At 48.8% G+C, this 12,494-nt stretch overlaps 1 protein-coding gene across 4 annotated transcripts; it reads left to right on the forward strand.

The window, feature by feature from the left end:
* Positions 1–672: 672 nt before the first annotated feature.
* On the forward strand, positions 673–10,401 carry LOC310650957 (dehydrogenase/reductase SDR family member 13-like; the record flags this gene model as incomplete). Of its 4 annotated transcripts, none has more annotated exons than XM_083379851.1 (6): positions 965–1,565; positions 4,074–4,357; positions 5,256–5,374; positions 7,616–7,739; positions 8,648–8,959; positions 9,901–10,401. In XM_083379851.1, 5 exons carry the CDS (start codon positions 4,282–4,284, stop codon positions 10,161–10,163), a joined length of 894 nt encoding a protein of 297 aa, XP_083235977.1. In that variant the 3' UTR covers positions 10,164–10,401. The 4 variants fall into 4 exon arrangements, with proteins under 4 accessions (XP_083235975.1, XP_083235977.1, XP_083235978.1 ...); XM_083379852.1 differs by having other exon boundaries at positions 965–1,544; positions 4,074–4,461; positions 4,829–5,374; XM_083379850.1 differs by having other exon boundaries at positions 965–1,544.
* Between the last annotated feature and the right edge of the window lie 2,093 nt (positions 10,402–12,494).

Genomic DNA, 12,494 nt, shown 5'->3' on the forward strand with positions numbered 1-12,494 from the left:
CATGCGCAGTGGTGGATTCAGCCAGTTCGTACCACTTGTTGCCCAGGCCCAGAATGGACTTCGGAAGTGGCATCCACCCAGAAAACTGGTTGTTCACATATTTGAATCCCACCACTAGGTCTGCTCTTACCCCTCCCCCATGATTGCAAAGGCTAACCATTAAGAGTAACAAAGGAAGAATAACATCTCCACAATTGTTTCATGTTCACACCCACACTCTTTGAACCAACTGGGGGGAAAAGACCGAAAAGTCATTAATATTTTTTATTTGAATGTAGAGGCAGTCCCTGCGTTACCACCTTTCGTTTAGCAACCGTTTGAAGTTACAACAGTACTAAAAAAAAGGGACCTATGACCCTTTTTTCCCACTTAACGACTGTCCCAGCATCTCTGTGGTCATGTGATCAAAATCGGGACGCTTGGCAACTGGCATGTACTTATGATGGCTGCCATGTGATCAAAATTCAGACCCTTGGCAACTGGCATGTACTTATGCCGGTTGCGGCATCCCAGGCTCACGTGGTCAAAACTTGGACGCTTGGCAACTGGTTCACACTTACGACCATTGCTGTATCCAAGGGGAGGGCAAGAGGGAGGGGATCTCTGCGTGTGGGCGGGGCTTTCCCACGCGGGGCGGGGCCCCTCCGGGCGAAAGGGAAGTAGTCGTGGGCCATGGAGGCGGCGGGAGCGCTGGCGGCGGGCGCGGCGCTGCTGCTGGGGCTCTACGCGCTGCTCTACTACAAGTTGGTGGCGGCCACCCGGTGCCGGAACGCGGTCAGCCTGCGGGGCAAGACGGTTCTCATCACAGGTCGGCTGCGGGTTGGGGAGGGGGTCGTCTGCATCGGGGTGGGGGTGGGTCTCCGGGGATCTGCTGCGCTCCCCCCCGTCGGGGCTGGGCTGGGCTGGGCTGGGGGCATTGAGAAAGCCAGGAAAGCCCCTTTGGCATCAAGCAGGTGAGAAGCCAAAGAAGAGCAGCTGAAGAGGGAGGGTCCGCAGAGACCAGCCCGGGACCCCTGCCCGGGAAGGAAGGACGGGGGTCGGGAGAGCAAGGGAGAAGGTTCCCTGCTGCGCTGCCGGAGACCCCTGCCTGGACCAGCCGGGCGGGGGTGGGGGCAGCCTGGGAAAGACGGGACCTCTTCGGCCGCCTCGCCAGCCTTCCTTCTCCAGCCAGCCCTTCGTCGGCGCGGTTTCCTTCTGAGCTCCGCCGGCGGAAGAGCAGCCTCAAGCGGTTTCTGCTGGCTGGAGACGAAAGGCTTTGCAACGGAAGCACGGGCGGAAAGGAGGTCCACCTGGGCCCAGCGAGGGAGGGGCCTTCTCCACCCCGAGACCCCCAGAAGATGAGCGCGTTCCCCGGAGGCGGCTGGACTTCCTTCGTTTTTCTCTGAAGATGGCAAAGGCGGCCCAATTCGTCTCCAAAGCACCAAAGGCGGGACAAGAAGCAAGGGATGGGAATCTAATCAAGCAGAGAAGCAACCTGGAATTAAGGAGGAATTTCCTGACCAGTGAGGACAGTTAACCAGTGGAACAGCTGGCCTCCAGAAGTGGTGGGTGCTCCAAAACTTTGTGTAAGAAGAGGCCGGACAGCCACTTGTCTGAGATGGTATAGATCAGGGGTGTCAAAACTGCCGGCTTGCGGGCCGGTTTCATCACACCGAAGCCGCCCCCACCCCGTTGGCGGCAATGCAAAAAAAAAAAAAAAGAGTCATGATACATCACGTGACGTGGCGCGAGTGTGACACCCGTGGTATAGATTCTCCTGCGGGGCTGGACTAGATGGCCTCCAAGGTCCCTTCCAGCTGTATTCTATCCTTCTTATACCTTTCGCTTCTCATCCAAGAAACTTACTCAGCTCTGACTGGATGGTGGAGAATGGGAGGATTTATACTCCTTGCAGACAGCTGGTCATTTGCCTTCTTTTAGTTGAGGCCACTTGGAGATTTAGCTGTGTCCTCAGGGTCACCTGAGTAGTGCAAATGGGTGTGCAACACAATCCTTCCAGCTGCTCCAAGAAGCACCATTCGGGTGACCCCAAGGACACAGATAAACCTCCAGGTGACCTCAACGACTCTCTAAAAGAAGGCAAATGACCAGCTGTCAGCAAGGAGTATAAATCCTTCCGTTCCCCCACCCTCCAGCCAGAGCTGAAGAAGCTTCTGGGATGAGAAGCGAAACGTCTTCAAAGGAAAACAAGGAAGTCCAGTTGCTTCCTGAAAAAAGCACCTTTGGTGCCGGAGGGTTTCTGCTGTCGGTCGCAAGGGTGAAATGACCGCAGGGGCTTTGCAGAGTTTGCAACTTTGCAACTTTTTTTTAGCTTTTGGGGTGTATGTTGCAAGTTCAAACATTCGTTAAATAGCTTGTCGTGCCTCAAGGATCACCTGTCATAGAAAGGTTAATCATGTACCTGACTCTAACTGGACAAAATCGCTGACTTTGTGCAAGTTTGCAAGTGTAAGAATTGATGCTGTTTTGAGGGCAAAGGGTGGCCACCGCAAATTTATTTTATTTATTTTTTATTTTATTAAACTTATATACCGCCCTTCTCCCGTAGGACTCAGGGCGGTTCACAAGGTTTTTTAAAACAATGCAACAAGTTACAAAAATTAAAAACAATTGAAATAATTACACTAACCTTGAAATATAACCCAATTACGATTAAAAATACAATTAAAACCCCAGTTAATACTCTCAGTCTAGGCCAGAAAGCTCGAAGAGCCAGGTCTTCAGGTCCCGGCGGAATGAGCGAAGGTCAGGGGCAGTCCTAAGCTCTACAGGCAGCTGGTTCCAAAGGGCCGGCGCACCCACAGAGAAGGCCCTCCCCCTGGGTATTGTCCGCCGGCAATCTCTTACCGGCAGTACCCTGAGAAGACCCTCCCTGTGGGAGCGCACAGGACGAAGGGAGCTTGATGCCGGCAGCAGGTGTTCCCTCAGATATCCCGGACCCTCGCCATATGGGTGTGATTTGGCTTTCTCTTCTGCTCAATAACTTTACATTTTCTTAATTGATAAAAATAAACTATGAACACTTCTATTTCTGAAAGCATACTTAATTTACAGCATTTTTGCACAACTGCCTAAAACACTGTAGGTGTTCAGAGTGATGGCAGCAGGAAAAAAAAAACAGTCTCTGTGTCTAGTTGTTTTGGCGTGCAATGCTCTCTACTGTGTCCTGAGGAGAATAATGGAAACAGCTTATGTCCAGGATCCAAGGGGTGTGTAGACATTTTTTTAGCTCTCCTTTTAACCTGCAGGATATACAGGTTTTCTATGAAAGGCAGGCTGGTTGCATGCGGGTTTTTCGCACCCGGCGGGCTCCTCATGAACTTGCCAATAAATGAGGACACGTCTCTCTGAGCGTTCTCGGGATGAGGGCCAAGACCGAAGTCCCAAGCTCTCTTTTATTGATATACAAGCAACGCACAAGCAACGAGCAGTTATCTAATGGTTACATTTCAGCTATAGCCCTGTATGGAATGTCTTTGTTCCTGTAACTTTCTTGTATGTGTTACTTTCTTGTATGGGATTGTCCGTCTGCCCGTCTGCATGTAGCAAGGTCATCTGATTTCTGGTAAACTGCAACTTATGAACAGAAACGAAACTTGTCTCTGCCCTGAGCCAGACCTACGCCATTTTATGTGAGCCTAAGGTGGAAATATCACAGGTTTCCTACAGTTGCAGTTGTTATTTCTGCAGTCCTAATTATCCTCTACCTGTCCTGTTTGGTTGCTGTACTGAACAGACAGAAAAGAGGATTAGTTAGCTAGCTACTCTCATCCGTGTATTAATGTAATCACTGATCTTCAAATTGTTTGGTAACTTTTGTTAGTAAAGACGTGACATCCTGCAGAGCCAGTGTTGGGAGACCTGCGCCCTCTTCTGGTGTGATAGAAACATTGCATCCCATTTTTGAAATGTTTTTATTATTAAGGTTATTCACCACTTATCTCACTACAAAGTGGCCCTTTTCAAGGACCCATGGGGATGCTGCAAGGGTCATAATATGAAAAACGGTCTTAAGTCACTTTTTTTCCAGCCCCATTATAATTTTGACTCATGACCTTTATTGTTTTATCAAGGTATAATATACAAAGATGAAACTCAAATACTTTGGCCACCTAATGAGAAGGAAGGACTCACTGGAGAAGAGCCTCATGCTGGGAAAGGTTGAGGGCAAGAGAAGAAGGGGACGACAGAGAAGGAGGTGGCTGGATGGAGTCACTGAAGCAGTAGGCGTGAGCTTAAATGGACTCCAGAAGATGGTAGAGGATAGGAAGGCCTGGAGGAATGTTGTCCATAGGGTCGCGATGGGTTGGACATGACTTCACAGCTAACAAAAACAAATATACAAAGAAAAATAAAAGTAGGAAATTAAGGGAAGGAAAATGAGAAGGGAAAATAAAATATGAGGTACAAAGAAAGAAGAAAGAAAGAAACATTGACTTCTAGCTCCTTTTAAAGGTAAAGGTAAAGGTTCCCCCGCACACGCGTGCTAGTCATTTCCGACTCTAGGGGCCAGTGCTCATCTCCGTTTCAAAGCCGAAGAGCCAGCGCTTGTCCAAGGACGTCTCCGTGGTCATGTGGCCGGCATGAGTAGACGCCAAAGGCGCAGGGAACGCTGTTACCTTCCCACCGTAGCGGTCCCTATTTTTCTACTTGCATTTTTACGTGCTTTCGAACTGCTAGGTTGGCAGAAGCTGGGACGAGTAACAGGCGCTCACTCTGTTACGCGGCACTCGGGATTCGACCCGCCAAACTGCCAACCTTCTGATTGACAAGCTCAGCGTCCTAACCCACTGAGCCGCCGCGTCCCTTTCAGCTCCTTTTAGTACAGTACAAAATAACATTACAACCCCAACTTTTTACTTTTACACATTAGTATATAACTACTACTCATTTCTATATTTCAATAAGCACAAATATATCTAATCGGCAAAACCAAGTCAAAGTTTCAATTTTTTTTCTTCACAAGCACAAAATTCAGAAGTGATACCCAAATTAAAAAATAAAAATAAATACATTCTCCTCTTTGAATAAAACAATCAATTTAACCATTGTGCAACTTTAAGTTGCTGCTTAACTTTAATTCTAGGAGTTGAAGTCCACCCGTCTTAAAGTTGCCAAGGTTGAAATACACAGCAAAACAAGTGCTTTGCTGTACGACACCACAAAAATTGTGGGCACACAAATGCAGGCCCGGCTCTTGGGTCCCCCTCAAAGGCTGGGCGATCTCTGTGAATCCTTTCTCTGCCCTTTCCTAGGTGGAAATACTGGGATCGGGAAGGCCACAGCGGTGGATCTGGCCCGGAGAGGCGCCCGTGTCATTCTGGCCTGCCGCGACAAAGCAAGAGGAGAATCGGCTGTGTGCGACATCAGACGGGTAAGCGCCTGCCGTGCGGGTCTCTCCTTCCTTCCTTTTTTCTTCATCCACTTGTTTTCCTGATGGTTTTTATTCATTTATTAAGCACGGTAATTTAAGTTAGGACAGGGGTAGGCAACCTTGGCTGTTTTATGACTTGTGGACTTCAACTCCCAGAATTCATGAGTCAGGATGGCTCAGTGTTCTGTACCAGCCTGCTACCGGCCCTGCAGAAAAGGCAGGGACAACCCCTTTTACAAGAAGGCAAGAGGCTGGAATTACGCCTGCCAAATTTATTGCTACAAAAACAAATGGAACAAGACAAACCAAGAAACAGGAGCTTTAAGAAACATGAACCATTCGAGTGGTTGCCTTCAGCAAACCAGCCCTCCCAGACATTCCCCTTATATAGAGTTCAGGGCGTGGCTTCTCTCTGCCTCCTTCCGAGAAGCCACATTGCCTTCCTCTGTTTACTCCTAATTGACTGCCTCCTGCATCGGGCGTCCTTGAACAGGGCCAGCTGTGGGTCATCTTCATCCACGCTGTCAGGCTCACACAGCTGGGTCTCCGTGGTGACCAAGTGGGAGGGGCCTGGCTGAGGGCTCTCATCAGCAAGATCTTCAACCCCCTCAGCAAGGTCTTCAACACCCCCCTCCTCCTCCTCTGAGTCGTCCGACCCAACTGCCGAACCCACAGGCTGACCCTGAATCACAACACTCAGTATGGAAACCTCTTGCTTTCCCCTCAGCATAGCTGGCTCAGGAATTCTGGGAGTTGAAGTCCACCGGTCATAAAAGAGCCAAGGTTGCCTACCCCTGGTTTAGGGTATTGTCTAGGACAGGAGTGGGGAACTATGGCCCCCTTTATGACTGGTGGACTTCAGCTCCCAGAATTCCTGAGCCAGCATGGCTCAGCATGGAAACCTCTCCCTTTCCCCTCAGCATGGCTGGCTCAGGAATTCTGGGAGTTGAAGTCCACCAGTCATAAAAGAGCCAAGGTTGCCTATCCCTGAGTTAGGATAAAACCATTATAAAATCACCATAACATCACACTGTAGATTCCCAATGGAAAAGACGTTACACCCTGTAGTCCTCAACTTACAACAGTTCACTTAGTGACTGTTCCAAGTTACATCGGTGCTGAAAAAAACTGACTTATGGACATTTTTCACATCACCATTGCAACATCTCCATATTCATGTGATCAAAATCCGTGTGCTTTGCAACTGACTCGTACTTATCACAGTTGCAGCATCCCGGGGTCATGTGACCCCTTTTGCGACTTTCTGACAAGCAAAGTCAATGGGGAAGAAGCTGGATTCACTTAACAACCAGGTTACTCACTTAAGGACTGCAGTGATTCTCTTAACTGTGGCCGGAACGGCCGTAAAAAGGGGCAAGACTCATTTAACCCTGAGACAACCCTCTCACTTAGCAACAGAAATTTGGGCTCGATTGTGGTCGTAAGTCAAGGATTACCTGACAATGAACATTGAGCAGGGGGCTGGACTAGAAGACCTCCAAGGTCCCTTCCAGCTCTATTCTATTCATTCATATACAGAGGTCCACCCCTCTCTCTTTGTAGATCCTCTCCAGCGTTCGCCTCAAGGTCACCAATATCTATTTGAGCATTCATTCTTTCCGATTTCATAGCTTTATTACGATTTTTATGTCGTTATAACATTTTGATTGTGAGCTGCCCAGAATTGTTTGTAAGATTAGTGGTTCTATACAGGCAGTCCTTCACTTACGACCACAGTTGGGCCACATCAAATTTTACGACTTTTTTTTGCCATGGTTGTTAAGCAAATCGCTCGAGTTGTTAAGGGAGTCACATGGTTGTTAAATGAATCCAGCTTCCCTACACTTGCATTGTAACTTGCATCACTAAACGAATAGTTGGTAAAAAGTCGAGGGCTGCCTGTGTCGTTTTGCTATAACACCACCAGGGGTCCTCAACCTTTTCGCTTCGGCGGGCTGGCGGCGTCGCCTTCAGCGGTTTCGACAGTGGGGCGAGGATTGTAGTCCTAAATCCCCACGTTTGTGCATATGAAGTTTCACGCACTAGCCTGCCACTTCGGCAGCCCAGTTCCCAACGGGTCACAGCCTGGTAATAGTCCACAGGTGTTGGGGACCCCTGTTATACACCTGTGATTGCGAGGAGGTGAGCAGACATATGTAGAAGGAGAGTAAACTGGGATCAGCCTTTGAAGCCGCACCCGATCCCGATTCTTCTCAGGATTCCTTCTGCTCCTTTTTCCAGGAAAGCGGGAACTCGGAGGTGATCCTGATGATCCTGGATCTGGCCAACCTCAACTCCGTGCGAGCTTTTGCACAGACCTTCTTAACATCAGAGCCCCGTCTGGACATCCTCATCAACAATGCTGGTGGGTGCTGAGCAGACCCCCCCACCGGGGTATCTGGGCGAGGGAATATTGTGGGGGTCTCCAGGATTTCTCTTCCTTTGGGGGTTTGGCCGTGACTTCAGAAGCAGCGCTCTCCTCTTTGTTTGTTTTTTGTATCCTGCCTTTATTATTATTTTTACAAGTAACTTAAGGCAGCGAACAGATCCAACACAACTTCCTCCTATTTTCCCACAACAATAACCCTGCAAGAGAGACAGAGACAGAGACTAGCCCAAAGTCACCCAGCCAGTTCTCATGCCTAAGGCAGGACTAGAACTCCCCATCTCCTGGTGATTGGCCCAAGGTCACCCAGATGGCTTTTGTAGCTAAGGCGGGACTAGAATTCACCGTCTCCTTGTGATTGGCCCAAAGTCACCCAGATGGATTTCTTGTCTAAAGTGGAACTAGAACTCACCGTCTCCTGGTGATTGGCCCAAAGTCACCCAGATGGGTTTCTTGTCTAAAGTGGGACTAGAACTCACTGTCTCCCGGTGATTGGCCCAAAGTCACCCAGCTGGGATCATGCCTCAGGCAGGACTAGAACTCACCGTCTCCTGGTGATTGGCCCAAAGTCACCCAGCTGGATTTCATGGCTAAGGTGGGACTTGAACTCATCATCTCCTTGGTGAACCGATTGTTTACAATCAGGTGTTTTTGCTGAAAACTACAAGTACCATTTTTGGACAAAAATGTCATAAATCATAGTCGTTTGACACATTGCCAAGGGCAGGCCTGTTGTCAAGAGCCCAATGCGGCCACAAGGGGGAGACACTGGAACTTTTGAACCGGGGCTACCTTTTGGTAATTACGTGTGTCGTAACCTCGAATGATCACAAAGTTACCGGTCGTAAGGTGTGTAGACTCCTAGAATCTGTTTACTTTTTTGGCAGGGGTCTTTGAGGCTGGCCAGACAGCTGATGGCTTTGATCAGGCCTTCCAGGTCAACCACTTGGCCCACTTCTTGCTGACCCACTTGCTCCTGGACCGGCTGAAGCGCTGCACCCCGAGCCGGGTTGTAATTGTGTCCTCGAGTATGCATTACTTTGGGAAGATCGACTTTGGGACCGTCCACAAGCCGGGGGAGGGGATGTGGCAGGCCCTACAATCGTACTGCAACAGCAAACTAGCCAACCTTCTCCATGCGCGAGAGTTGGCCAACCGGCTGGAAGGAACCAACGTCACCTGCTACGTGGTTCATCCAGGTGAGTGGAAGTCCGGCTCAAAGGAGCCCCAGATGGAGACAACCCCCAGGTCCGTCTGGGGCTCCGCCAGGCATTTCTCTCCCACTGGGGGCTCCCCCCCTGCAGAGCCACCCTGGGAGCTTCCTCCATTGAGCACCACTGGGGAGGGAGATGTCTCCCACCCTCCCGGGTCTAGAATCATAGAATCTTAGGGGTGAAGGGCCCTTGGAGGTCTTCTAGTCCAACCCGCTCCCTAAGGCAAGGATGAGGTTTTTCCCAGTCTCTTTCTCCTCTTTGTCTTCCTCCTTCTGCCCTTTCCCTTCTTCCCATCCTTCCTCCTCATCCTCCTCTTCCTTCTCTTTTTATTCCTCTGGAGACTTTACGTATCCTGGTTTTTGCCCCAAAACTTCAGAACTGTGCCTATGTTTTGATTATGAGTAAAGTTATAGTGTTGGTAAAATCATGTCCCAGGCGTTTCTCTTGTTGCATTTACCAACGGGACGGTTGACGCCTCGTAACTTTGAACGGTCGGTAAACAAACCGGGGTCTTATACAGGAGTACTTGTATTAGCCAGCTAGTTCCGTGAAACACACGCATATAAGCACTATTTTAACCAACTCAGGGAACAAACAGAACATCGTTATGTAATATTATCTATTGGAAAGTACGACAGTGCATTCAGATGGGCAATTCAGGACGCAGATGTACACAAACACACGCATACTCCGTCTGCAGCATCGCCCACTCACTTCAATGTTGGGTCTTCTGAAAAATATAAGTTGCTTCAAGGCTGCCAAATGGGCAACAGGTGTTGTGCAAAGGGTTCGTTCGGGATCTCCTCCTCCTCCTCCTCCTCCTCCTCCTCCTCCTCCTCCTCCTCCTCCTCCTCCTCCATCTGGCTCACTCTGGAAGGTTCTTCTTTCCTTCCCAGGCCGTTCACACAACCAACTTTTGCTTTCAGGAGCTGTTAGAACCGAAATTGGCCGTTCCTTTCCACGGTGGATATTTTGGTCGTTTTGGTTCATGAGCTTCATGTTCAGCCGAGACAGCAACGCTGGCGCCCAGACCTCCATCTACTGCGCCACCGAGGAGGGCATCGAGAGGCTGAGCGGGCGATATTTCGTGGACTGTCAGGTCTCGGAACCCTGCCCATCAGCCTGTGATGACCAGCTGGCCAAGAAGCTCTGGGAATTTAGCGAGAGGCTGCTGGGACTGACCACTTAAGATGGGAAGGGACCGAGACGGAGTTTGGGGTCACCGAAAAAGGCTGTCCAATTAAACTGGGAGATCAAACTGCAGGGAATTTGAAAACTACACAGGGGTCATGGTGTGGCTAAGACAAGGGTTGAATTTCCAGAAAGTTTAAAAGCTAGAAAGTATTGAGGGGTTTGTTGTGGTGAGTTGCCCAGCGTTGAGTTTGAAGATGGACAGCCATAAGAATCTTTTAAATAAAGAAACTCCATCAAATTGTTGGTCTCTCCTGGCCTTTTTCTTTCTGTTCTTCAAAAGGGCTACTTCTTCCCATCCTTTGAAAGGTTTCATTACCTGTCATCAGTGATAGAAGGGAGTGGGTTTGTAGGAAGGAGGAGGAGGAGGAAGACTGTGGGGTCCTGGGTGCTCTCTGAGCTTGGATGTTTCCTTGCAGACGTTTCATGACCCAACTAGGGAACATCACCAGTGCTAGAAGGAGGAGTGTTTGAGGAGTGGAAGAGAAGGAAGACTGTGGGGTCCTTGGTGCTCTCTGATCTTGGTGGTCTTCTTATAGACATTTCATGACCCAGCTAGGTAACATCATCAGTGTCAGACACCAACTCAATACTCCTTTACTACATTTATTTATTTATATATTTATATATTTATATATTTATATACCGCCCTTTTCCGAAGGACTCAGGGCGGTTTACAGGGTGATTAAAACAAAAAATACAAAAGTTAAAAACAGATTTAAAAAAATTATATCCGTCCCTGAACAAATAAAACCCCAGTTAAAATTAAAATTAAAATTCTCAGCTTGGGCCAGAGAGCTCGAAGAGCCAGGTCTTCAGGTCCTGGCGGAACGAACGGAGGTCGGGGGCGGTCCTAAGCTCCACTGGCAGCTGGTTCCAGAGGGCAGGCGCACCCACTGAGAAGGCCCTATCCCTGGGTGTTATCCGCCGGCAGTCTCTTACCGGTGGTACCCTGAGAAGACCCTCCCTGTGGGAGCGCACAGGACGAAGGGAGCTTGATGCCAGCAGCAGGTGTTCCCTCAGATAACCCGGACCCAAGCCATTTAGGGCTTTATAGGTCATCACAAGCACCTTGAATCTCACCCGGAGGGCAACCGGGAGCCAATGCATCTCGCGGAGTAGAGGTGTTACATGGGAGTATCGGGAAACCCCCATCTTTGGGAGCTTCTTTCAGTATTGAATAAAATAAAGCTGGAAGGGACCTTGGAGGTCTTCTAGTCCAGCCCCCTGCTCAAGCAGGAGAACCTATACCGTCTCAGACAGGTGAATGTCTAGCCCCTTCTTAAAAACTTCCAGTGATGGAGCGACCACGATTTCTGGTGGCAGGCTGTTCCACTGGTTGATTGTCCCCATTGTCAGCAACTTTCTCCTTAATTCCAGGTTGCTTCTCTCTTTGTTCAATTTCCAACCATTGTTTCTTCTCCTGCCCTCTGGTGCTTTGGAGAATAACGTGAAACCCTCGTCTTTGTGGCAGCCCCTCCAATAGTGGAATACTGCTACTCCAATAGTGGGAGCATACTTCGGGGGGGGGGATAAAAGTTCACCATTCCTTTCCAAGCACAGTCTCAGGATCAGTTGCATTCCTCAGAAGACAGTTCCAAAAACATCTCTCTTAAATTTGACTGAACATGAGGGGACCAGCTAATGGGAGGCACCTTCGGGAGGGAAAATTTACACTGTGGATTTTGGTGCACAAATTTCAGTTCTGGCGTTGCACTACTGTATTTCACTTGGCTTGTAGTAAACCACACCTTTCTCAACCCGAGTGCCATCCCAAGAATGCTGCTGGCTAGCCAGTAAAGGAGTTAACAGTGGTCTTCTCAAAATGGAAAGGCACATTAACAGCCCTGTTAGATTTGGGATATATCCAATGCCTCTTCAGCCCTAACCTAATAGGCTTCGGATATGTCTACATGAAATAAAAGGTACCTATGTTGTTAGTTGCGAAGTTGTGTTCGACCCATCACAACCCCATGGACAACGTTCCTCCAGGCCTTCCTGTCCTCTGCCATCTTCTGGATAGTACCTATAGTATTTCTTAATTAGATGGCTAGCGGGGATGGGTCCTTCCAGGTGTGTAACCAAACTGCAACCCACGTAGAAACTATTAGATTTGTTGTGGCCCCTATCAACGATCAACAAATGGTTTGGTGGGAAAAGTGGGATCCCATGGTAAATTGGGTGAAAGAGACTTTAAAACTCTCTCTGAGGCACCCAAGTTTATTATTTATTATTATTAGTTACATTTATATACCGCCCTATTCCCTGAGGACTCAGGGCGGTTTACAGGGAGTTAAAAATCCACCATATAAAAGTTAAAAACCAAATT

Source organism: Vipera ursinii (assembly GCF_947247035.1).
Source record: "Vipera ursinii genome assembly, chromosome: 1".
In the NCBI taxonomy this organism is placed as follows: Eukaryota; Metazoa; Chordata; class Lepidosauria; order Squamata; family Viperidae; genus Vipera; species Vipera ursinii.